Source organism: Manis pentadactyla, chromosome 17 (assembly GCF_030020395.1).
Source record: "Manis pentadactyla isolate mManPen7 chromosome 17, mManPen7.hap1, whole genome shotgun sequence".
Lineage (NCBI taxonomy): Eukaryota > Metazoa > Chordata > Mammalia > Pholidota > Manidae > Manis > Manis pentadactyla.
The window spans coordinates 56737066-56762201 of record NC_080035.1 but is presented as its reverse complement, the minus strand read 5'-3'; the positions used below and the strand labels follow the sequence as shown (position 1 = coordinate 56762201).

The following is a 25136-nucleotide window of genomic DNA, read 5'->3' as shown; positions in this document are numbered from 1 at the left end:
GTTGGACAAACTTTTAGGAAGACACAAATGCACACAAGAGTCACAAAACTAGGACAAAATAGTAAAACAATACATATGTGTGACATATATGTACACAGGGCCCAGGTCTTTCTCTAATGTGACAAGATGCCTGCAGCTCTTTCATCAGTTTACAAATTAAGGTTGGGTGAGATTATCAAGAATGGATAGAGTGGGATAGCTGGGCACATGTAAGAGTAAGTGCAGAGTCCTAGAGAGCCTGGTGAAGGGAGGCTGGTAAGATGGGCATAGATACTTACATGCCCTCCCATGACAACTGTCCAGACCAGGATCGTCCACTTCAGCACTATCAGCACTACGGGTGGTTTGTAGGGGCTGTCTTGTTTCCTGTGGGATGCTGAGAGGTGTGCCTGCTGACACTTGCAATAAATTTAAGGAAATTTAAATTTTCCAGATTCCAGTAGCAGGCCACCACCTGTAACCACCAAAATGTCTCCAGACACTGCCAAATGTCACCTGGGTTGAGAAGCACTGGTCTAGACTTGCAAAACTGCAAAATACTGCCAAGTACCTATATTTCAAAAACTACCTACATTATTCCTAAAATCCTTCAAATGAGGTGCCAGATGTAAAGTCCCGCTCAAAATTTGGTTAAATAAAGTAGTGGAGGATAGAAAGAGAGACAGTAAATACTTAAACAGAAACAAACTTTCACCATACACTCTAACATGTGTTCCACACTCTAACCACTTTAAATACCAGCTAAGGTTTGCTTACATTCTAACTGAGAGGAAAGACTTGAAATCAAAGCAACTTAAATCTATTTGTAATATCTAGATTGATTACTTGGATGAATACTACCTTTTGTAAAAAAGAGCATTCCCTGGATCTAGAGGGTATTATGCTAAGTGAAAAGGCCAGGAGAAGACAAGTACCATATGATTTCACTTATTTGTGGAATACAAATACAAAGCCAAATAGAAGGAACAAAACAGCAGTAAACTCACAGACACCGAGAAGGGACTGGTGATTACCACTGGGGAGGGGTGGGGGCAGGTTGGAGGGGAGGGAGAGGGGGATGAAGGGGCACTAAAATTCTCAATCATAATATAAGTTGGTCACAGGGATAGTAGTACAGCATGGAGAATATAGCCAGTGATTCTGTAACATCTTCCTATGTTGACAGATAGTAACTGCCCTGAGCGGGGAGGTGGGGGGCGGGGGATTTAATAATATGGGTAACTGTTGAACCACTGTGTTGTATATTCGAGACCAATGTAAGATTGTGTATCAATGATATTTCAATTAAAAAAAGATAAAGTACACTTACAATTTAAACATAAAAATTGAAAAAATAAGAGCATTCCATCCCTGAATATGAAGGTAATTCACATGGCAAAGCAGAGGAGCCTGGACCTTTGGCACTTCCGCCCCAGTAGGCAGCTGGTGTCTAAGATCAAACACGAAAGAGGAGAGTGAGGCCCCTACCCCTCAAGCGGCTCTCCACCTGGCAGTCCGGCAGTCCAGAATAACAGGGACGTGCAGAGGGCCACCCATCAGAAGACCTAAATCCCAACCACCCAGATGCCAGTGTGAAGGAGGCCAAGGGTTTGAATACTAAGGTTGCCCTAAGTATATGAGCCACTCGAGCTTAATTTCTGTGAGTTTACATCACTTAATTCCTGTACATGTTGTATGTAAAATGGGGGTCCTGCTGATGCCCCCAAATGGTGATAATTAAATGAGGTGCCGGAAGTGTAAAGTGCCGCTGGGCACGGCAGAGGCACTTGGGAGGCGGTGTCTCCTTGGCCACCATCTTAAAGGCTGGCCTAGCGGCAGCGGGACAAGAAAGGAGTGGGGTGAGCTCTGGGCCAAGCTCTGGCACGAGGTGGACTCTAAGGGTGGCCATTAGAACCTACACACTAATCACTCCCCCACACATAAGTTAGGCGGGGGTTTCACACAAGGATGCTTGGCAGTTTCAGTGTCCCCGACAGTGGGTGACTGCCTGGCGTAATTAACACTGATACCTTAATAATTACCCTACTGGTCCCCACAGTCTTGAGAATTTACACAAACATGCTGACTTGGGAAAACTACCTCTCAGAGATCCACACCTGGGCTACTGGCTGTCTGACTCTCACATGCCCTGGGCACCCTACCTTAGACGTCCCACGCAGAGGCGAAAAGTGCCTCAAAATGGTAAAGAGCTGTGCAATGAAAGGCTAGCTGCAGAAGACCAGAAAAATACTTCCTGGCAGACTCCATGGTGAGGTGATGTATAAAGCATCTCTGTTGGCTGCATCTCACTGGGGCGATCACAGGACTTGCACAAAGTGGGGACCAAATGAACGGCAGCAGCTTCGGAGAGAAGGCATTACCTCTGCACTCTCCCTGTGGCCTCAGGGCATGAGGGGCTTTGGAAAACAACCACAGTACAGCTATTCCAACGGTAAAAAGGGTCCAACTGAACAGAATGCAAGTAACAAACTAGGGCACGCCCTAACTTTCTATCCAGGCAGTACTGGTATATGACCAACATGAGGAAGACCAGGGAAGAGTAACCCTTACACATCCCACACAGCCAACAGGAACAAATGTTCCAGGCAAACCAAACATGAGGCTAGCCAGCGTTTGGCGTTTGCTGTCATTCTCTCTGCATAAGGCATTTTTGTAGGTCAGGATATGCTTAACACTTTATAAGCTTCAGCTCTTGAGAACATGGTATTTTTTAGTGAAATGCGAAGGCAAACTCTGAAATGCCAACTATTACATGTGGTCTAGGCCAGTGGTTGTCAACTGCAGGCAATCTCGCCCCAGCCGTACCCCCAGGGCCACCTGGCTGAGTCTGGAGACAGTCTTGGTTGTCGCACCTGGAGAGGCATTCTGGCAGCTAGGGAGGCAGAGGCCAGGGATGCTCCCACACATCCCAGAATGCAGAGAGCCGTCTCCTACAACAATTACCTAGTTGAAAATGTCATTAGTGCCAAGGTTGAGGAAGCCCACCCCAGGCCAGAAATAAAAGTTCTCACTGTCCCACGGGTGTAAGACTTCAAATAATTCAGACTAAATATGGGAACTGTGCAGGTGATAGGTAAACTTAAAACACACTGTTGATTATACTATGGGTTTAATTATACTTTAGGCCCAATCTGGTCCCTCCCTGAATAAAAAAATATATATATATTATGAATATAATTAGTTCAGTTACTTAGAACCAATTAATTCATTCAAATAATCAAATGTTTGTCCTATCCTCTCATTGTAAGAAACATTCAGAACATCACTCCTATGCTTGACTCGTAACACTAGTAATACAATGTATGATGGGTACCCATTTCTAGGATATACTGGTCCTGGCATCTTTTAAACTGATTTCCACAAATGCAGATCCACAGGCCTCACCTCAGACCTAGGGCGTCGGCCTTGCTGGGGTGAAGCCTGGGAATTTGCATTTTCAGCAAGCTTTTCAGGCGACTCTTACGCTCGGGTTTGAGAACCACACTGACAGACTTTGCTTCTGTGGGAAAAGAGCTGCCCTTCCCACATCATTCTCACAGTGAGTCGAAGAGCCACACTCCAATCCCTAACAGAGCGCACTACACCACAGAGGCCGCAGAAGGCCCCCTTCACCGTGAGGCTGCGTGAGAAAGAAGGCCCGCACGGCCGTCACGCAGTGTCCCACATCAGAAGCCGTTCAAACACCTAAGTCTTCCGTGGTCAGGACTGTTCTTGGGAGACATCCTTATTCTTCAAGGAAGTGGATGTTCTTAAGCATCCGGCTGCTACCAGATGTAGGTGTAAATACGTGCTTTATGTTTAGCATTCAGTAACAACACGTTAAAGGCATGAGGAGCTCATAACTACACGATGAACAAAAAGTAAACTTTCCAAAGAAATTCTTTTCCTTCTCAATTTTTCTATAGGCTGAGCACCAAATGTGATCTCGATGGAGATTACAATTGCAGATGCCAGCATGTCTTCAAACAAGCAAGAAAAAGGAGGAAAAATGAAGAGCAAAATGAAGCAAATGGAGAATGCATTAAACATTTTGGAGGGCTATAATAATCGGTGGGCTACTATGTGCCAAACGTCTACATTTTATAAACATTTTCTTATCCCATCCTCACCACTTCCATAAAAGTAGACATTCTGTTGATTAAAAAAACTGAGGATCAGAGAGTCTAAGTAACTTGCTCAAGTTCACAAAGCTACTAAGTAGGAATCTGAGATGCAAAGGCAGAGAATCAGCCTTTATTTAGCATTCTCTCCCCTACTCTGCACACCCCAATATCCACTAACATCCTGGTAGTGTTTATAGAAATTTCTTGTGAACATACAATTCAGTAATTGCAAATATTTTTAATTGACAACATTTCAAAAGTGTGCTGTGTGTCTAATTTTTACAAGTATGTCTAAGGTGCTGCGTGGCTTATTTATCTTAGAAATTGAATGGAATCAAATAAGCAGTCTAAAACCCTAAAGCATCATACAAATGTAATGCATTATGTTATTCATTAAAATTAATTTTATTTTGAGGATCTCTGGCAGATGGCAGCAGGATTTTGAGATGCTTTGAAATAATTAGTGACACCCTAGGATACACTGAAATCATGATTGAGGTTACACTAAATTGGCTTCCAATAGCCACATATAATAAAAAGGATTTGGACAATGGATAATGTCATTTTTAAGTGATGATATTAGAGAGGCTAGGAGGCACCCCTGTAGATGTTGGCATTTCCCAGGGGTCCATTCTGGGCCTGCCTCTCCTTCTGCACTGTCCCCTGGGGCAGTCACATCTACAGAAGCTTCAGAGCGCACTCCTATATGTTAATGAAGCACCAACTCACATGCTCGCCCTTAATCCTGTCTCTGATCTACAGACTAGAGATTTTTGTTACATCATAGATGTCTCTCTGGCGTTTCATACTTCAGATAGTTTTTTAAAAACCTCACTATTCCACCTGCTCTCTGGTGCAATTCTCTTTTCCTGTTCTCCCTCAGGTAATTCGTCATTTATCACAGCTCGACACCTCAGAATCATCTTCAATTCTGCATAACACATATAACTGGACACTGGACCCTCAAGATGCTCTTAAACACCTCCTCTTTATTTGCTTGCTCTCATGAGTTCTCTTTCAAAATCAAAACAAAACACACCTCAGGCAATACTGTGACTCTCTTCTTTCAATCCTTCAAAGTCTTCAGAGTAAGGCCCAATCTCCTTGGTGTGATCCTGCACCATGTGTGTAACTCCTGCCACTCTAGACTTACCTCCCGTATAGATCTGCCACCTACCTGACATCCTCAGCAGCCAACCTGCTCTTCTTGAAACATCCTTAAAACCTCCGTACCTTCATTTATTTTATTCCCTTCACTTTATCCACCATCATCACAGAGTACAGTTTCTGAACATGTTGTCTCAGGGTCTTCGCATACACTGTTCCCCTCTATTTGAAATGCCTTCCCTGCTTGCAAACTCTATTCATCCTCCAAGTCTCAGCATGATATATATATACTCATTGGGGAGGTTTTCATGATTCCCGCATTTCCTTTTTCAAAGCCCCAGAACAATTCTACTTCTTACAAACCCCTATTATCATTTTTATCACATTAATATTTCTATTTCCTTAGTTGACAGTGTGCTCACGGCTGGCAGGGATATCTTTTCCCTTTGAATTACCAGAACTCAGGGTCTACCACATAATGACGGCCAATCAACATAAAACAACTGACTATGTAACTCCTGGTAAAAACCAGGCTTTATGCTCTTTAAAGAAATGTAAAGTCTAGTAAAATATGAAATGCAGATTCTTAATCTGAGAGCTATGCCTTATGGTTTATACTTCATCTACTAAACAAACAGTTTTAAGAGGTAAAATTGATAGATCCACAATTTTCTCTACCACCACATCAGCCTGTGCATAACCCATCTCTGCTTCCCATGGGCTCATGACGTACGTTTGTCTGTGTTTACCCACAGCCAGTACACTGTTTAAGGGCAGAGTCACATTCATCTGGCATATTTCCTAGCACGTAGTGGAATGGGCAGTCCAGGATTTCTTTTAAGTTTTTGTTCAAAATGCGTCAAACAATGGGATATTAATAACTGCACTTTCATATTATATACAGCATGCCAATTTCAAAAGATTAGAAAGTCAGCTTAGTCATATTCCAAAAGTTCGTTCTTAGGTTGATTACATGGTATACTGGACACACATTAACACAATGATAATGTTCAAGGTTAAGAGTGCATTTTATAAAATATTATTTTATCCACATAGTGATTGAAATTCTGCATATTTGGGGAAAATAGAAAGATGGAATGCTATAGACACTTAATTTCTTAGTATTATAAAATGTATCTAAAGAACAGACGGACTTCATCATTCACCCACTACAAAACATTTGGTCTGTGGCCACCACCTGTTTTCCATGGCTGGACAGGAAAAGGGTCAGGCATGAGGAGAGCTTGACCCAGTGGGGATGGAGCCCTGCATGTACGGGGTGGCAGTGGCCTTCTGATGACGGTGCTGGGGCCCTGCGCCAGACACTTCCCACTCCCACTCCTCTCTCCATCCAAGGAAATAGGGACTGGTGCAGCTTGGGTCAGGGGAGCGAAGCCCAAAGGGCAGCTCAGCCCAGAAGTGGGCACCGTGGAAAGCCTAGGCCAGCAGAACCCAGGGTGGCTGCACAGGCAGCTTGCAACATGGACTACCGTGCAAGACATTCCAGTAAGCCATTATTCCACTCCTGAAACCCCACTGAGACAGAGAAAGGGAGGGGACAGAACAGGGAAAAAAAGGTAAAGGGAGAGTAGAGACGAGCCAGACATGCAGCAGAGAGACTGCTTATGGATCTGTAAGGCATAGAAGACTAAAGAAGTTCTCTGGAAGTTTATTGTTGGAAGACAATAATAACCAAAAATGCATGACATCAGTCACTTCTCAAAAGGCTACTGATAAAGAAAAAACAATGACGACAAACCTGGTTGTTTTCATTTTCCAATTATTTGGATTTCAAACAAATGGGAGTTTACTCTATTAAAATTCAGTATCAGTAAGTAACTTTTCAGAAGAAGCAGAACTCTTTGATGATGTTTGTACGTCTACAAATATGAATAATGCAGATTTTGTTTCCTATGATATCAGATGACAAGATACAGCCCAAGCTCCAGCTCTTGCTAATTAAACGAATCAATTAAGAGACTATGGTTGCAACTGTGTAGCTGCTGTTCCACAGTAGCAGTAACAACCCCACGGGGAGGTCTTTTACTACATTGAAATGCTGTCCTGCACAACTCCATCTGATATTATTAGAAACAGTTATTTGTGTCTTGCTGTCATATTAGTAGCAAAGGCAAATTATGGAAATACGTGGACCAGAATGGTCCCAGTATGAGATCAGGTTGGGTTTTCAGCCTCCAAGGGAACAATTGCTGAAATTCCAAAGTTCCCCAAAGTTCTTTAATGGAACTGATAAATCCATCAGCACAGTACCCATTTAGGAACTAGGTAAGGGTCACATATTTACATACTTTCCTGCTAAGCTGATACAATTCAACTAGATGAATTATCATATTAAGTTTACCCTCCTGAGTTAAACTGATGGGGTTCAAAATTGTTTTCGATGGTTGTCATTAATCGCTGTTACTTCATAAATGCTTCCTTTGAAATCTAATTGTGCTAGTGTATCAAGGGTCATATTAATAGCATTCTTAATGGTAAATCTTTGTAAAACATGTTTATTCTACTGATATTATCACTCAAGCTTCCAAGGCTAATAAGAAATAAAGTATATTTATTATCAATAAAAACTTAATCTAAAATGTACAATTTGAGATTTAAATTAGCTTTAGGAACTTCAGCATGATTTGGTTTCATTAAGATCTCTGGCTAAGCTTCAAAGACATAATTTGATAGTTCCTCGAGAGTCCTTGGGTAAACGCCAACAGCACAGCTAAGAGGAAGCTGTTCATTGTAGTCTAAGTGTATTTTCTCTTTCAGGCAATATACATTGTTTTTACAAGAAAAAGAAATCAGTCTTACTGAGAATGTCTTAATATTATGGTACCTTAAAATTAATGATACTTTAAAATTTAAATATAAATAATAATTATAATACAAAACTTTGGAATAAGATGGCAACTTCCTTTTTCTTAAAGTAAAAGAAATATTCATCCTTTTTGTGAAGCATAGTTCAAGTAAGGAATTCGGGCTGAAGAAAACACTAGACCTTTTCCATTTCTTTGTGAGCTTATAGTATCTGATGTACACAAACTCGGAGCCTCACCAAAAATATGCAAACAAAACCCGGACAACGTACAATCTGAAAGAGGTGCAGATATCCCGGAAGCATTCTGGGATATACAGCTGACCAACTAAGTGTATATGATGGACTGTTTGTGCCCCCCAGAATTCATACACTGAAGCACAGACTCCCAATATGATAATATTATGGCACCTTAAAATTAATGGTAATTTAAAATTTAAATATAAATAATAATTATGATACATTTTATAGGCCTTAGGAAGGTAACTGGGTGCAGAGGTGGCCGTGAGAGTGGGGCCTCGGGACGGGAGAGGAAGAGAGACCAGACTCTCTCCCTGCCTCGTGAGGACGCAGCTGCAAGGCAGGGAGAGGCCCCTCACCAGGAACCAAATCCGCTGGTGCTTCTCAGCCTCCAGAACCATGAGAACAAATGTCTATTATTTAAACCACCCAGTCTATGGTATTCAGTCACAGCAGCCCAAGCCAAAATAACTACTTAACGGCTACTGCAAAGAGCTCCCTGGATTACACAGTAAAGCAATTTGTTTTTAAGGCACTTTGTTAACAGTTTGACTTGACAGTCAGAGAGACCTGGTTTTGCATCCTGTTCCTACCAGCTGTCGGCATAAAATAGTCATTTAACCTCTCTATGTTCCCTTTTGTCTCCTGAAAATCAGGCGTACCTGTCATCAATGTTCCTGCAGGTCTGAGTACGGGGGACATAGCACTGGTCACACAGGGGATGGTAACAGGTATGAAAGTACTTGGGAAAATAAACGGCAGGACTCAAGTCAGGTGGTAGTGAGATACAAATCTAAGGAATAATGAATGCTCTGTTCATAAAATATGCTTTTAGGTAAACTGAGTTGTTTTTTAACTTTTTATACATGTCAAATATGCTTTCATGCCTACATAGAGTATGTACTGGGTTGAACGCTGTCATTCATAAATTGACGTCTACCCAGAACTTCAAAATGTAAGTAACCTTATTTGTAAATAGGTCTTTGCAGATGTAATTAGTTAAGATGAGGTTTTACTGTACAAGGGTGGGTCTTAAATCCAGTGACTGGTGTCCTCGGACTTATGTGAATGAATATACACAGACACAGGGAAGAAAGCCATCTGAGGACCGAAACGGAGATTGGGACGACGCAGCGTCGAGCCAAGGAACAGCAAGAACTGCCAGCAACCACCAGAAGGCAGCTAGCAGAGAGGCACGCAGCAGATTCGCTGTGAGCACTTCCAGCAGAAGGCAGCCCTGTCCCCGGCCCCATGCAGGCTTCTGGCCTCCTGAAGGATTTTGTGTTAAGCCACCCAGTCTGTGGTAATTTATGGCAGCAGCCCTAGGAAACAAATATAGCATTTCCTACACTACATTTTGGGAATAGTAATGAAATTGATAGATACCAAAGGTTAAGATGTGGAATGCCCTGAATCTGTGTGTCCACCCAAGTCCGATATGCCTCTCTGGATCATATGGGCCCAAGTTTTCTCTCCCAGTACTCTCAAGGACAGACTTGTCCTTAGATTCAAAGTTGATGATCCAAAGACTTTAAAGCAGGCTGAATAAATCAACCATATCTCAAGTCTATATTTTATGAATGTGAATCTATATAAGTAGATATGGGGTTTTATGAACAAGATAGTCTCATTATGCTCCCAAGTTGTGTATTAGGATAAGCTAGGTTATGCTTCCAAAATAAATCAACACTGAAACCTCAGTTCACTAAAGGCTGGGGCGGCCATGCTCAGTACTAATGCTCACCCTGGACCCATGCTGCCAGGGGCTCACATCCCAGTACCTAGCTTCCAAGGTGGACAAGAAGGACCTACAGGGCTCACACCTGCTCATGGCTATCTCTGATCGGAAGGCACTACAAGGAAACAATTCTCCATAGTCTCTCATGTTTCTCCACATCTTCTGAGCAACACCCTGACTGCCCTTTCTTCTGGACTGTTTTTTCATGAGCGTATGCACAGCAAAAAGGCCTTGGAACACAGTAATAGTGTCTCCCTCTGGAACAGAGGGGAGGCATGCTTACTGCCCACACATAAGGCTCAGGGTACCTCCAGTCAGACTCCCCTGCTACGACACATCCACGTAGGCAGGTGTCACCCTGCCTTCCTCGCATTGCCCTGGGGGAGCTGGGCTCAGAGAAACGGTGCAAAGATGGTATTATGACCACTACTACTGTTATAATAAACCGCCCTTCACCTCTGACCATGGAGTCTTGTGTCTTCATCCAGCATCCGTGAAACTCTAGTGAGCTGATCTGTCAGCTTCAAGTAGAGTAAAATCTCAGCCCCTCTACAGTTCTTGATAGTCACTTCCATTCATGGCTCATAGCTGAAACTAGTCATATGGTCCCAACCTAACCCCTCTTGCTTTATTATTAAAAATCCTAATAACATAAATAGATCAAATTCATATACATAGGCAATCTCATTCCATAGAAAGATGGACAAAACACTTGAAGAAGTACTTCACAGAAGAGAAAGAACCAATTGGCCGATAAATGCAGGAAGATATGTTCTACCTTATTAATAATCGGGCTGTTAATTAAAAGCCACAAGGACATGTGTGGACACTATTTACACTAGCAAAAAGTAATAAGTGAAAATATCAGCTACTAGTGAAGATGTGGGACAAAGTGACCTCATTCATTGCATACCATGCACACAAACCCTAAAGAAACTCCTGCATATGTGCAATCAGGATACATGTACTCATGCACATAAATACTAGGCAGCATTGGGTTACAAGCCCGCCCCAGCGTCCGTCCACAGTACAGGTGGGTCTCACAAACACAAAGCAAAACAACAAGTCAAAGACATGTGCCATATGTAATTCTACACATGTTTAAAAGTATGCAAAGCTCAACTGCATAATATTTAGGGATGCATATACATGGGGAAAGTATAAAGGCAGGAGTGATAAATATAAGGGGGAGAAAGGATGATAGGATCAGGGAGAAATAGAGAACTGTAAACGTAATGATAATTTTTCTTTTTTTAAACCCACGGTGGGTACGCAGACCTTTGTTTTATCATTACTCCGTATAACTCACAAATATTTTATAAAGGTTCTTTTATACATATTTATAACTATGTAAACATTTATGACATTTTATAATTTGATATTTATATAACAGCTAACAAAATCAAATTTTAATAATGAAATGAGATTTTTTTTATTGGAAATGAAAATAAAATGGCATTTTTATAAGTTCAGAGTGAGTAAAAAGAAAATGAAATTTTTTTTAAGTCTGTACCTGCTCAAAGTTGAAACAGTAACATTTTTTAACCTTATTGATGTAACAAAAGTATTTCTCTTAGTCTAAACTCTTCTTTGCACATTGCCAGTCATGTTTATCAATATGCCAACAAACCTTGTATAGAAAATTCTACAAGGATTCTCAAAAAGACCAATGTGTATTTGGGAAATCTTGCCTTTACCATGTGACATGGCACAGCTATTGATGATCTGCAAATCCTGGAAACACAATCGGCCTCAGGCAATTTGGACAGCACGTTAGCTAGAACTCACTCTGGGTTTGTTCTACAACTTCCACTAACTGAAAACCTTCTCTTTTCCTTTCCTACTGATCTCTTATTGCTAATGCTACACAGGGAAAACGCACTGTAACCAACTACATTGGCAATCCAAACTGCCCTGTTCCTAAAATTTTAGACTATCTAATAATTAGAAATTACTTAAGAAATCGACATCCCTGCTCTGTATAAACTGTGTAAAGAGTAGACACAGAGCCTCTTTGGGACTTTTTTATCTACTGGAAGAGGAAGTTTCAGCTACATAACTCTCCTTTCCCTTGTCCTTTTTTATCAAGTGTCTTTTGTGGCTGTGCAGGTGTGTGTGTGTGTGTGTGTGTGTGTGTGTGTGTGTGTTTTCTAGCATGTTTCAGGCCTTAAAAGTGTGTGTGTGTGTGTGTGTGTGTGTGTGTGTGTGTGTGTGTGTGTGTGTGTGTTTTCTAGCATGTTTCAGGCCTTAAGTGGATGGAAGGACAGTTAAAGGGATTTGCTGGGGGGATGCGCCACGGGCTGAGAGCTGAGAAATCTGAGTGCCCTCCGCCCGGTGGCTGGGAAAGCCGGGGTACTGGCTCTTTCTGATTCACAGTGTACAATCTGAGGAAGATCGCTTAAGGCCCCAGACCACGGACTACACTTTTCTTTTTCTCCATTTGTTTCTATATTTGCATTCTTGACATTTCTTTTTCAAGTTCAAGCCCAATACTTAGATCTCACGTGTGCCAACTTCATCAATGCAGTGAACAAGCATTTACGGAGTGCCCACTGGACACCAGGGCCCTGCTTGGAGTGCTGGCTGCGGAGGGGGGAACACCCGACGCTCCTGGGGCTCACTTCATTCAAGTGGGGAAGACAGACAACAAGTAAGTTTTAGAAAGTAAAACATGTCAAAGATTAGAGTACATCAAATAGCAATAACTGCTGAAGAAAAAGAATAGAGTAGAGAAAGGGGGAAAAGGGTGGTCAAAGTTTTAAGTGGTACGACTAGGAAGCCATCTCTAAAGAGGTGGTTGTTGTGCAAAGTCTTGAAGGAAGGAAGGGGTCTGTGCCCAAGTTATCTGGGGACAGACAGTCCTGGCAGAAGACAGACCCCCCGAGGGCCCTGCGGAGAGGGCACAGCATATTTGAAAAAGAGCCACAAAGCCATCTGGCTGGATTTCTATGTTAAAAGGATCACGTTAACAGTTACATTAATAACAGATGAGAGAGGATGCAGGCTTCGGTCAGGACGGGGGCAAGGGAAGTGGTGGGAGAGAGGAAGCCAGGGAAATAAAAGGTTTTAGCTCAAGATGCCATTTTCTGAGCCAGGAAAATTTGCAGGAGAAACTTTGTTCGTTTGGGGTGTTTTTTTGCAGGTTGCAGCTATTAAGAACTCAATTTTCAATATACGAACGGAGAAATCTATTAGAATCCAATGAGAGCTATCAAGTACCAGAGACAGAGTAAGTGCCCTTTCTAACGTGAGTGCTAAGGTACAGAAAAGCCTCCACATAGTCTAGGCAGCCATTAACTAGAATGACACAGATCCTTCTGTAAGAATTTGGAAAAGTGGCCATGATTTATTGTTGCATGAAAAGATATGTAATTTGATTTCTGGAAGAATAATGTATGTATATTGTTAATAAATTAAATACCTCTAAGGGATAGGCTGTAAACTTCTGTGGTGGTTAATTTTATGTGTCAACTTCAGTGGGCCACAGTATCCACATATCTGGCCAAACATTATTCTAGATGTTTCTATGAAGGTATTTTTTAGATGAGGTTAACATCTATGTCAACAGACTTTAAGAAAAGCAGATTACTCTCCATAAATCTGGGTGAGCCTCATTCAGTCAGTTGAAGAAGAAACAAAAGACTGACTTTCCAAGCAAGAAGGGAGCCCTGCAAGGACACAGGTGGACAGGAGTTGCAACTCTTCCCTGGCGCCTCCACGTCACATGAAAGAGTTGCTTAAAATCAACCAGTCCATAGCTGTGCACACTCACTGGCACTCCCTCTCTCTCTCTCTCTCCCCCCTCCCACCAGCCCTCCCTCTCTCTATAACATATATACACATAACACACAAAAACACATCTCGTTAATTCTGTTTCTTTGGAGAACCCTAATACAATTTCTTATGACATGGATTTAAATAATATTTAGAATTTTTAATTTAAAAAAAGGCATGCAATAATTTATTAGGAAAACAAGAATAACCACAAGCCTCAGGAGCAACACTTAAAATCTACACGACACTGGGCAAATGCCTATGCATATACTACTGTACATATATGATGAAGTTTACTGCACCTTTATACAAACTACAAATGCACATTATTCATGTCCTTCCTATCTCAATGGCTGCAAAATCACTACTGTATTGATCCAAGCTACAAGTGTCTCCACTGATATTCTCAACAAACTCATAGAGCTAACAGAAATCCCCAATGTGAAGTTACAACCTGAACAAGGCACCCAAAGGACATGAACGGACATTTTACAGATTATAAATGATACCTAGCAAATGAATACGTGGAGAAATACTCAAATACAAAAGAAGTAAACAGAGAAATGTAATTAAAACAATAAGGTATCTCTTTAAACAGTTGTTCTGAAAACTATAGTTAATGCTAAAAATCTACTTATAAATGTACAAGTATAAATTATAACTATGAACTTTTAAACAGACTTAGTTAAATAATTTTGAAAATAGTAACTAACACTAGTAACAGTGCAAAGTGGTACTGTAATATATGATGAATGGTATCTAAAGAGATACGAAATAACAGGCAACTGTAAACTAAGCCATAACATTATTTATGGTTTTTACTCTATTTAGGAAGAAATGTATCTTATGTGTGTTTTTAAAAATATTTTTATACATGTTTGAAAGTCATTCAAAACATCAAAACAACAAAACACATTAAGTTGTTCATTGGCAAAAACTTAGGGGTAAGCTGAACATCTAGTAGCTGGGACTCATAGATAAGTAAAATGTATTACATCTACTCATCAGAATGTTAAAGACAGTGCCACTAAAATGGTGCTAATATTTTACAGCTATGTGGAAAACGATTAATAGGGTCTTAAGTGAAAAAAATCAAGATACAAAATTATGACTCAATTTCATTAGAAATGTGGAATTGGAAGGACCTACTACAGCCAGCCAGAAGGAAAACTGAGCAGAACAAAAAACCAAGGGCACTATTTTCAAAATTACCTGTGTATTGTATGTTTTTATTTTTATTACAGAAAATGGAGAAAAACCTCCAATAGAAACTATGCACTTCAAATGCTCAACAAACTGCCAACAATTTTAAAAAACGGTTTTCTCTCTAATAAGAAATAGATAAAATGATTCTATCATAGAAGCATCTCTTAACACATTAAGGACTCTATTTCTTACCCAAAGACATCTCATTTAATAGCAAAACAAAACTATGATGAAGCCAAGTTCAAACACATGGGCTACAACTAGTTGAACTCTTTTTTCCTCTGTAAATTAAGATAATATGCAGAATAATAATTTTTTCACACTTACCACTGTACCAAGAAACTGAATGCTCATGTTTCCACCAGCTTCTCGAGAAAGACACTGGGAAACAAAAAAAAAAGATGTAAAATGAATTTTTATCCACACAAATTGTGTACATGAATGTTCATGGCAACATTATTCCTAATACCCAAATAACCCAAATGTCCATCAACTGATAAACAGGTAAACAAAATAAGGTACATTCATACACTGGAATATTATTTGGCTATAAAAAGGAATGAAGCACTGATACATGCTACCACAGAAGTTAGTCACAAAGGAGCACATATTATATGATTCCATTTAACATTAAATGTCCAGAATAGGCAAATCCAGAGAGACAGGAGGTAGACTGGGGCAGTTTGGCCGTTATTTATGTAAGACTCTCAGCTGCCCTGATGACTTTCATGATGAGGTCATCAGTAATCCTCAGGCACCAGCGAGTGAAGGTTCCGGGTGTTCTCTTAGTTTGCTGATGAAGGATATGCCAAATGTCACACCTTTTCACCAGTGTAGACTATTTTATGCCACTTTGTCAAGGAAAGGACTGGAAGAATTTTTTGATGACCCAAGGAATTAGGAGGAAAAAAAGTAAAACTTGGAGTTTCATAGACTTATCAGCAATTAGGATCAAAAGTAATAAAGACACGCATACATTTTCTTATGTCCTGCTAAAAAGAGAAACAGGCTCCTAACTCTAGAGTAGGAGGCCAAGGGGCAGAGACTGCCAGTGCCAAGTCTAGAATGGTTAGAAAAGGTAGTAGATTCCATAGGTGCATTAGATAAAATTGTCCAGGAAAGAGAAGATGCCCTAAGTCTTCTTCAGACTGCTCAGGAAAAAGCTAGACCTGGTGTTTGGAGAAGAAACATCTTTGGAAGAATCGTTTGGCACAAGGTTCAAGAAGTGGCCTATACCTTGGTACCCAAGTAACAGACCCACAGTAAATGATTCTTTGTGATGCCCTATGTAGGACATTTTGCACACTGAGACTTGAGAAGCCAGCCCACATTGAAACAAGAAGGAAAATTTTAGGAAAAAAAGAAAAAAGTACTATCTTCAGAAAAAGTTTCCCTATCTTCTTGAAGCCAGAAGTTAAGTCTTGTGTAATATGTCTGAACTCTAAACTTATCATTTTGTTTTTCTTGGATAATAGTCTATATACAAAAGTAAATGTATGTTAAGTGATTTATAAAGAACCTGTGTTTTCAATCAAATGACTATTTACCTATCAAGTGGTCTAAGTGTTAATATGCCATGTTCATTCTGGAAGTGATTATGCTTCTACCAAACTTTTCAAAAGTTAAGTATAAAGTACAGATTCCGTCGGAAGGAAGGAAGGAAAGAAGGACAGATGGAAGGCAGGCAGGCAGGGTAACCGGCGGCCGCCTACAGGAGGGCTGGCAGGAAATTGGGAATGACTGCTCATCAGTAGGAGGTTTCTTTCTGGGGGAGGAAAAATGTTCTAAATTTGATTGTGGTGATTGTCCAACCCTGTGAAGAGGCCCACTGAATTGTACATTCTGGGTGAACTGTATGGTATGTGAATTATATCTCAATAATATGTTATAAAAATAAGTTAGAATTTGTTTAAGATAACAATGAGAACAATGCAATCACCTATGTCCAGAGAGAGGTTAGAAAAAGAAATAACCTCTATGCTATGCATTTAATTGCAAATAAAATTCAGAGAGAATTCGCCTCATCAGTTGATCTGTTCTGTCCTCATGTTACTGGTCCGCGCTGTGAACTGCTGATGATCCCCCCCCGCAAACACTTTCACTGCCTTCTGGACTCTCTCCTGCCTCCTTGACGGGCGGCTCTTTCTTAGCCTCCTTTGCTGGCCTTGTCTCTTCCTTCCACTTTGAGTTAATTTTTATATATAGTGTAAGGATTCAGTTTCATTCTTTTGTATCGGGCAGACCCATGGATTCTAGAGAAAGTCTACATGTTTATGGCTATCAAATTCATGTTTTCATTTTCCATTTGTCCTCTGAGTTCAAGACTCACATAGCAATTATTAACTGGACGCCAACACTTGGATATCTAATGCACATCTTAAACCTACCAAGTCTAAACAGAATTCTTGACTTGCCTCCCCAAACTTCCTCCTCCCCTAGTCTTCCCATCTCAGTAAAGGTTACCGTCATTCACTCAATTGCTCATGCTTGATTCTTTACCTTCTTTCACACCCAGTATCTAATCCATCCATCAATCTTTTCTGCCTTCCCTCCCAATTATATGTCAAATTAGTCCACTTCTTAACATCTCCACTGCTACCATCTTAGCCTAAGCCAAGGGTTAGCAAACTCTTTCTGTAAAAGGCCACTCTATAAACATTTCAGGCTTTGTGAGCCCAGAAGTAAAACTGAGGATATTATGTAGCTACTTATATAAGAGAAAAAAACAAATTTTTTATATTTTTTGGCAATATTAAAAATATAATAATAAAACCAAGTACTTTTTTTTTTGTAATCCTGATATTTACAAGGAGAACAGAATTCTTTAAGGATAAAATTTTGTTTAATTGGGGCTCAAAGTTAGTGCTCCCTACCATCAAAACTGGTTGCCAATATTCACTTGTTAATGCTGATCTACAACAAGATTTCACAGATTTCATCTTTGAAAATGTCATTTTCCACAATCAGGTACTGCCAAATACCATATCATGCCAGAGGAATATGGGTTTTACCTGAATGTATTTATCCCTGGGAAGGCATTTATAGAAGCTTCTTAGATTCTTCTCTTGACATTTACCTTTAGCCTACCATTACATTATGGTTTAATCACTTCCATTTGAAGGTTAGGTGGGAGATCCTCAATTGTACAGTTAAGTGGGTCTGAAAATATGGAAATTTCCTTTGCTCTTACACTGAAGTTTGGAAAATACTGCTGAAAATGTAGTTTACCTCTTGTTCTAATTTTTTGATAGCCTGGAAAGTGTAAAAAGCAGCTTGACATTACTTGTGATTCAAATGTTGGTTGTTGTCAAAATGATTTTTACCACAGTGTGAATTTTGCATGCAAGTTCTGTTTTGTTTTGCAATTTTAGTATGAGTTCATTAAGAAAGATTATCAAGTCTGTAGCAAAGATAATTTTCAAAGACATTCGATGTTTGATAAGAGTGGTTGAGGGTGGTTCTTCTGTTCAGAAAAATTCCAATCTTGGTCCTGAGCTAAAAAAAATACCCACAGTAAACTTTACCACTAAACTACTGAACTGTGATAGCAAAAATCAAGACATTAAGCTTCTACTTACAACAAAAATTCCAAAAGCAGCCACAGATAAAAATGAATGAATGTGGTGGTGTTCTGTACTGTTCTATGTATGTTCAGAACTGTAGAACTGTACTTATAGACACTGAAATTTGAATCTCATATATTTTCCATGTGTCATGAAATTAACCTTCTTTTAATTTTGCCCAACCATTTAAAAATGTAATAACCACTCAACTTGTAAGCCATACATAAACAGGCAAAGGGTTGGATGTGGTCGACTCGACTCCTGGTCCAAGTCGTCAGCACCTCTCACCTGGATGACTGAAGTAGTCATATAAACAATTTCCTTGCCTTTACCCACTGGTTCCCTGGAGTCCATCCTCCTCAGAGCAGGGATTTTAAATCACATCATATCACTCTTCTATTCAAATATCTTCAAAAGCTTCACAACAAGAAGTGAATAAAAGCCAAACTCTTTGTCCTACAAAAACCTTAAATGATATGGTCCCTGTCTATCTTTTCCCACCCTCCTAACTATACTCAAGACATCAGCCTTCCCTCTGGCCCCACACAAGCCAAGCTCGGTCCTGCCTCTGGGCCTTTGTAGTTGCCATTCAACCTACTTGGGGCTTTCTTCCCTGAGATTTTTACATGGCTGTCCCCTTCTCCTCATAGGTTTCAACTCAATCCTAGCTACTCAGAGGCCACTTCCTGACCACCTACCTAAACCTACCTACCCCCTCTAGGTAATTTCTATGAATCATCCTGTTTTATAGTCTTCATTAACCTTCTTAGTACTCAAAATTACCTTATTTGTGTGTTTACATGTTCGGTATCTCTAGCTCCCCGTTGTAATGACAGACAGAGAGAGAGAGAGAGAGAGAGTTAAGATGTGTAATTGGAAGAAAGAAGTGTCCAAACCTACATAAGTCAGCAATAAGGACTTAGTGATGAAAAATAGGGAAATAAAATTTCATTCAAAACTGGAATTTACCTCTATACAGGAAAGGGGAATATATACTTTCCCACAGTCTAGTATTAAGACCATTAGGTTTTAAAATCCACAAAGAACAAAATACTCAATACCTACAGTGGGTCTGAGGCCAAAACAAGTGTGAACTTACTGCTTGATAAGGTAATAAAAATTAAAATAAGATAAAAATTAAGACTTTTATTTTCATTAAACATATCCCATTCTTATTAAATATTTTCTCCAAATATTTCATCCTTTTTCCAATTTATGTGGCACTCATAGCTAAATAGAAACTTTCTTCTTCTCTTATTTTGGTAGTCTGCTTCAACATTTACAAAATATTGGTTTTTTCCTTTAAAGGATATTTAAGATTTTGTCAACAAAGTACTTTCAACTTTTGTTAGAATCAAAGTCATATAAAATTAGCAAGGTTGCTCACTCAAATACTAAAATAATAAATCAAAATCTCCAAAAATATCTACATAGTATAATAAAATCAGGGGCTATTTCACCTTTAAAAGTAATCTCACTGAACAGAAGAGGAAGAAGTAGTAATAGTTTTCTTTTCCCCTCACTGATTTCCCACTTGATACTATGTTTCAAAGGCCATCACTGTGGGATTTGTCTTATCAATCTCCAGTGCAGCTGCTCGGATTATTTTCCACATTTACTACAATCAGTGTTTATACTATTCAAAACTCTCTTCTTCAGGCCAAACTCTCTTCTTCTGAGGCCAAAACAAGTGTGAACTTACTGCTTGATAAGGTAATAAAAATTAAAATAAAATAAAAATTAAGACTTTTAATTAAAAAATAAAATAAAAATTAAGGCAGCTTCTAAAATATAATTTTCTAGTTAACAGATAGTAAAGGAGAAAAAAGTGGGGTGTGTGTGTGTGTGTGTGTGTGTGCATGTGTGTGTGTGTGTGTGTGGTTGGGGAGTGGCAAGATATTTTCCCATTACATTAAATTTGTAAAAGCAGGTGAACTTGTATCAAAATCTGTATTTTGAATTACAGTTGCAAACACATCCCAGATGTTAAATTGTCATTGAATTTTTGAAACACAGTGAAAGGAGTTACTTCTGTTCACTGGTGGGCTTGTTTCTAAGATGTGTAACTGTAATTGATGTTTCCAGGAATGTGAAAATGAGATAGTTAATAATTACTCTATCATTTCCTACTTCTTTAGAAAAAAATACCAACCTCTACTTATTCTAAGTTACATATTTATATATCCTATACATCCTAAATAGATGGTTTCATATTACATTTGATGACTCTAATCAAAATAATAGCTAATTACTTCTACAGGAATGGGGGCAGGGAGAAACATTGAATAAAAATGGAAAACATTTATTTTGGGACTAAAAACATAAGATAATACTTCCAAAAATTTTTTTTAAGCAGGGTAAAGTATAAGCAAAAATATAAGCTACTTCATTTAATTTTTAAATCCAAAAAATATGAAAACATTTATTTTAGCATCTATACACATTTATTAGGATTAAAACCAAAGTTTGTTCTCAGGTTGTGGAATTAATTTTAATTAAAAAAAATGAAAAAAGAAAACTTATTTTTAACTTTTCTTACTCAAGTGGTAGGAAAATCAATTCATTCTCTTCAAAACCAGGAAATTAAATTCAAATTTCAAAAACTCAAATCGTGTGCAGACAAGTATTTGCAAATATAGCACAGTTATGCAAAACATAATAACTAACACAATAACATCTCTTCTATCACATTAATGTGCCCGCATAATATTCTAATTGCATAGGCCCACTGAGTATTTTAAGTCATCATGTTATATAATCATTCACAAGTAATCCATTTAATCTGGTGTTCTGTAGTAAATAACATGACATTCACGTGACACTATTCCAAATCTGTCTGCTTTAACATAGAAAATTAGTTCCACTTAGTTGAATATCAATGACCTATTCAATGTAGAATGCGATAGTGCAGCAATCAGCTTTGCACTGTTATTTATAATAAATGTATCTTCTCTTGAAAATATTTAAGCAAGAATCTGAGGAATAAAAAGAAGAAAGCCTTCAAAGGTACACCACGAATAGCTTCATATCATACAAATGCAGAAATTGTTGGACCTTAGCAGGATCTCAAGGTATTTTCAAAAGTATTTAGCTACTCTTCAAGCCTGCAGACAACCTGCTGTGAGCAGGTGGATAGCAGAGATCATGCCACACAAAGAAACAGGCCAATAGCAGTTAGTCAGAGGCTCTGCCTGCAAACGTCCAAAACAATGTGACTATGCAAAATGAAAATCTAGTATGAAAAATGCTAACAAAAAGCAATATATTAAATCCAAGCAGACAAATTACACTGTAGGAAATGAAAAACTATCTGAGTTGGTCAAAGTAAAACTGAGAAGCCTCTCGCAAGGTTAAAAAAAATTACTTCACAAGAATACAGTACAGCCAGAGTAATAAAAAAGTTCTATTCACCCAGCATGTTCCATGCTATGAAAGTGTTAGGGTGTATGAAGAAAACACAGTGAGCTCAACATGTATAGAACACAGCAGATCTGTTTTGTTTCAACACTTTAATTATATGCTACAGGCAGGAAGTCATTCCACTTTTTAAAAATAGTTCTAATTTTTGTTAAGCTTCTAAATTAAAATGTAAAAAGTTTGTCAACTAGATGATAAATTCATCTTCTGTTTAAAAGTGACTTTAATTCATCTATTTATAATTTTAAATGACAAAAAACTAAAACTGTGGTGGATACAACAGAGAGCACTTAAAAAACCAGTGTGTGTTTTTATCTTCTATAAAGCACTCTGATTTAAAAAGGGTTTTTTTGTCTGTGAGCCTCCTGACCTGGTAACCACTAGCCACATGTGGCCACTGAGAACTCAAAAGACAACTAGTGTGACTGAGAAACCAACTTTTCAATTTTATTAAATTTTAATTAATTTAAATCTAAATCTAAATGCAGAAGCAGTGTAATATATCTTCCTGTTAAACACAACTTCATTGTTTTGGCAGGACTACATTTCGCTTTACTCATCCCTTGCTTCAGATGTTATTGCACTGCCGTACACATGTAAGGCATATATGCCATTTCTGGTATCACATTAACTTTTCATATTGTTTCATGTTCAAATGCTCACGTTTTGGATATATTGTGTTAAATAAAATAGATAAGTAAAATTAATTTAATTTGTTCTTTAATGTGGCTACTAAGAAACTTACATTGCATAGATGGCTCATGTTAGCTCTCTATTAAACAATGCTGTTTCATTGTACAACTCTTTTAATTGGTAATTCAAAAATCAGACTACATCTCTCCTCAAAAGAAATGAGAAATGATTGTTAGGTTCTCAGATTATACTATAAAGATCTATTTTATAAGTATCACTACTTATGGACTCTACATTTGTAACGAAAAATAGTGAGAAAATACTGGTATATACTCAACACATACACACAAAAAATTTTAATATGATCATTTTGTTTTCCTTGAATGATGGTATTTGTGAAAAATTTGGTTTAATTATTAGATGAAGAAATAGATTAAAACTTATAAAAATTCTAAAGATGACCTTCAAGAATTTTCAATGTGTATGTCCCTGGTTCTTTATCATATATTATTTCATTTCAAAATATATGACCTCCTCCTCATTTCAGACAGATGCAACACTAGTTCTATACTTAAAAACTATTAACAATGATTATAATTTTTGTCCAAGACTATGATTTTCTAGGAGTCAGAAGAGAAAAAGACTTAAAGCAGCTAAGTGGCCATACTGGAGGGAGAGGTTGGGTGAAATAGACTCAACTGAGTGGTGAATAATTAGTGACACTGGGCGAGAGTGCACGAGCTACGTGTGCACAAACCTCTCAGAAAAAGAAGACCAGAAGGAGCCTGGGTGGACCTTTTCTACACCCTCAACACCTATCAATAGGTGACACTGCCAGTCTCAAGCAGTTTAGGCGCTACCCACAGCAAACAAAGGCAAATAGGAAAGACATTTACTCAGGTGGAAAGACATGCGATTGGTAAGCAAAGTATTTCTGTGAGGAGGTCCTCAGGAGCCCTCTTCTCTTTGCTCTCCCAAAAACTACGGTGATTCTGTATCTGCAGAGATTAACCCACTGTGTTATTTAATACAGTATGGATATTGCAAATGTTGGAAGTTCAGGAATTAAAAAGAATCGATGAAAGAGCTAAGAAGGTTATCTTTGTGTATTGCTGGTGGGATCCATGACCTTGTGACTGAAGTAAGATGATTATCTTTCCAAATGAACTCTTTTTCCCCACTTACCCCTTCAATCCCTGACACCCTTTTCTACTCCCAGTAACCTTCCACACAGCATTTTGATGGACATTACTTTCCTCTGCAAAAACATTTCAATGATTATCTCCACTGGTGATTGAAATGCTGACTCTTCAAACATGGCTCCTCCAATCTATTTTCCCACACTTAGGTCACCTTCCTTCCCTACGTGAATGCTTCCCAATCCACCTCCCAGTTCATGGACCTGCTTCTCTCAAAGGCGTATCTCAAACACCACCTGACACACAGGACCTGCACTGCATGTACACAACACCCCTTTTTAAGGATTCCCTAGACATAAATGAAAAATGAAAGGGAGTGATTGGCAGAGAGCTCATGAAAGCAAATACAGTGGCCAGAGTTTTGTATAAGTGAAAAAAATCACTTTTTTGTTTACAATTAATTGAGAAACACTTTATAGAAATAAGAAGTCTTCCAAAGAATTTGGGGGTTGGAAAAGCAAGAGGGTAGCAAGCCAGTAAAGAGGAGAGAAACATGTGAGTGCTTTGGCCACATGTTAACCCTATTTGAAAAATTAAAATGGGGTCTGAACTCACACCAAAATCATTCCCAGGGGATTAAGGGTTTAAAAGTGTGAAAAAGCACAACTTAAAAGGTTTAGAAGAAGATATAGGCAAGTATCTTTATGAGCTTGAGACTTGAAGATGACTGTTAAAACAAATATAAAACACACCAACCATAAAGGAAAAGACTGAAAATTCTAATATTAAATCTCTGATTTAAAACTTCACTTGAATAACATAAAAAGATAAAAATACAGGCTACTAAGTTATTTGTAACACATATAACTAACAAGGATCAGGAGTCACAAAATGCAAACTTTTATGAATCAATAAGAGAAAGGCAATCCAATTTAAAAAATGGGCAAAAGCCATGAACATGAATTTTGCAGAACAGAAAACAGGACTGTCAAAAATCTATTTTTTAAATGCTCATACTCATCACAGGGAAATCATATATTAAAACCAGGGAAATACACATTAAAACCACCAATGGATTATCATTTACACCTACCAGTCAGGAAAAATTTAGGTAGTCTAGATACTAAGGATTCAATAGGACACGAGCAAAATTAAGAGCTTAGATTCCTGGGTTTAAATTCTGGCTCTTCCATTTACTAGCAGAATGCCTTGGCAAGCAATTTAGCCTCTACAAGCCTCAGTTTCCCAAAAATGCAAAATGAGGGATAAGACTAGTACGTGATTTATTGGATTGCTGTGGATTAACTAAATTGATACATATGAAGTGCTTAGAAGAGATGGTGCCTGACATAGTAAGTATACAATAAGACTATCTTATTATTATTAATATCA

General features: G+C 38.7%; 1 protein-coding gene and 1 pseudogene across 6 annotated transcripts in view; one reads left to right on the top strand and one right to left on the bottom strand.

The window, feature by feature from the left end:
- PCCA (propionyl-CoA carboxylase subunit alpha) overlaps nt 1-25136 on the bottom strand; it is a 358555-nt gene that overhangs the window by 47416 nt on the left and 286003 nt on the right. For all 6 annotated transcript variants that reach the window (XM_036893600.2, XM_036893604.2, XM_057494481.1 and 3 more), the window contains one exon: nt 15320-15373. In XM_036893600.2, the coding sequence (XP_036749495.2) occupies nt 15320-15373 (54 nt within the window). The remainder of the gene's footprint in view (nt 1-15319; nt 15374-25136) is intronic.
- LOC118916593 (39S ribosomal protein L47, mitochondrial-like) lies at nt 15627-16900 on the top strand (annotated as a pseudogene).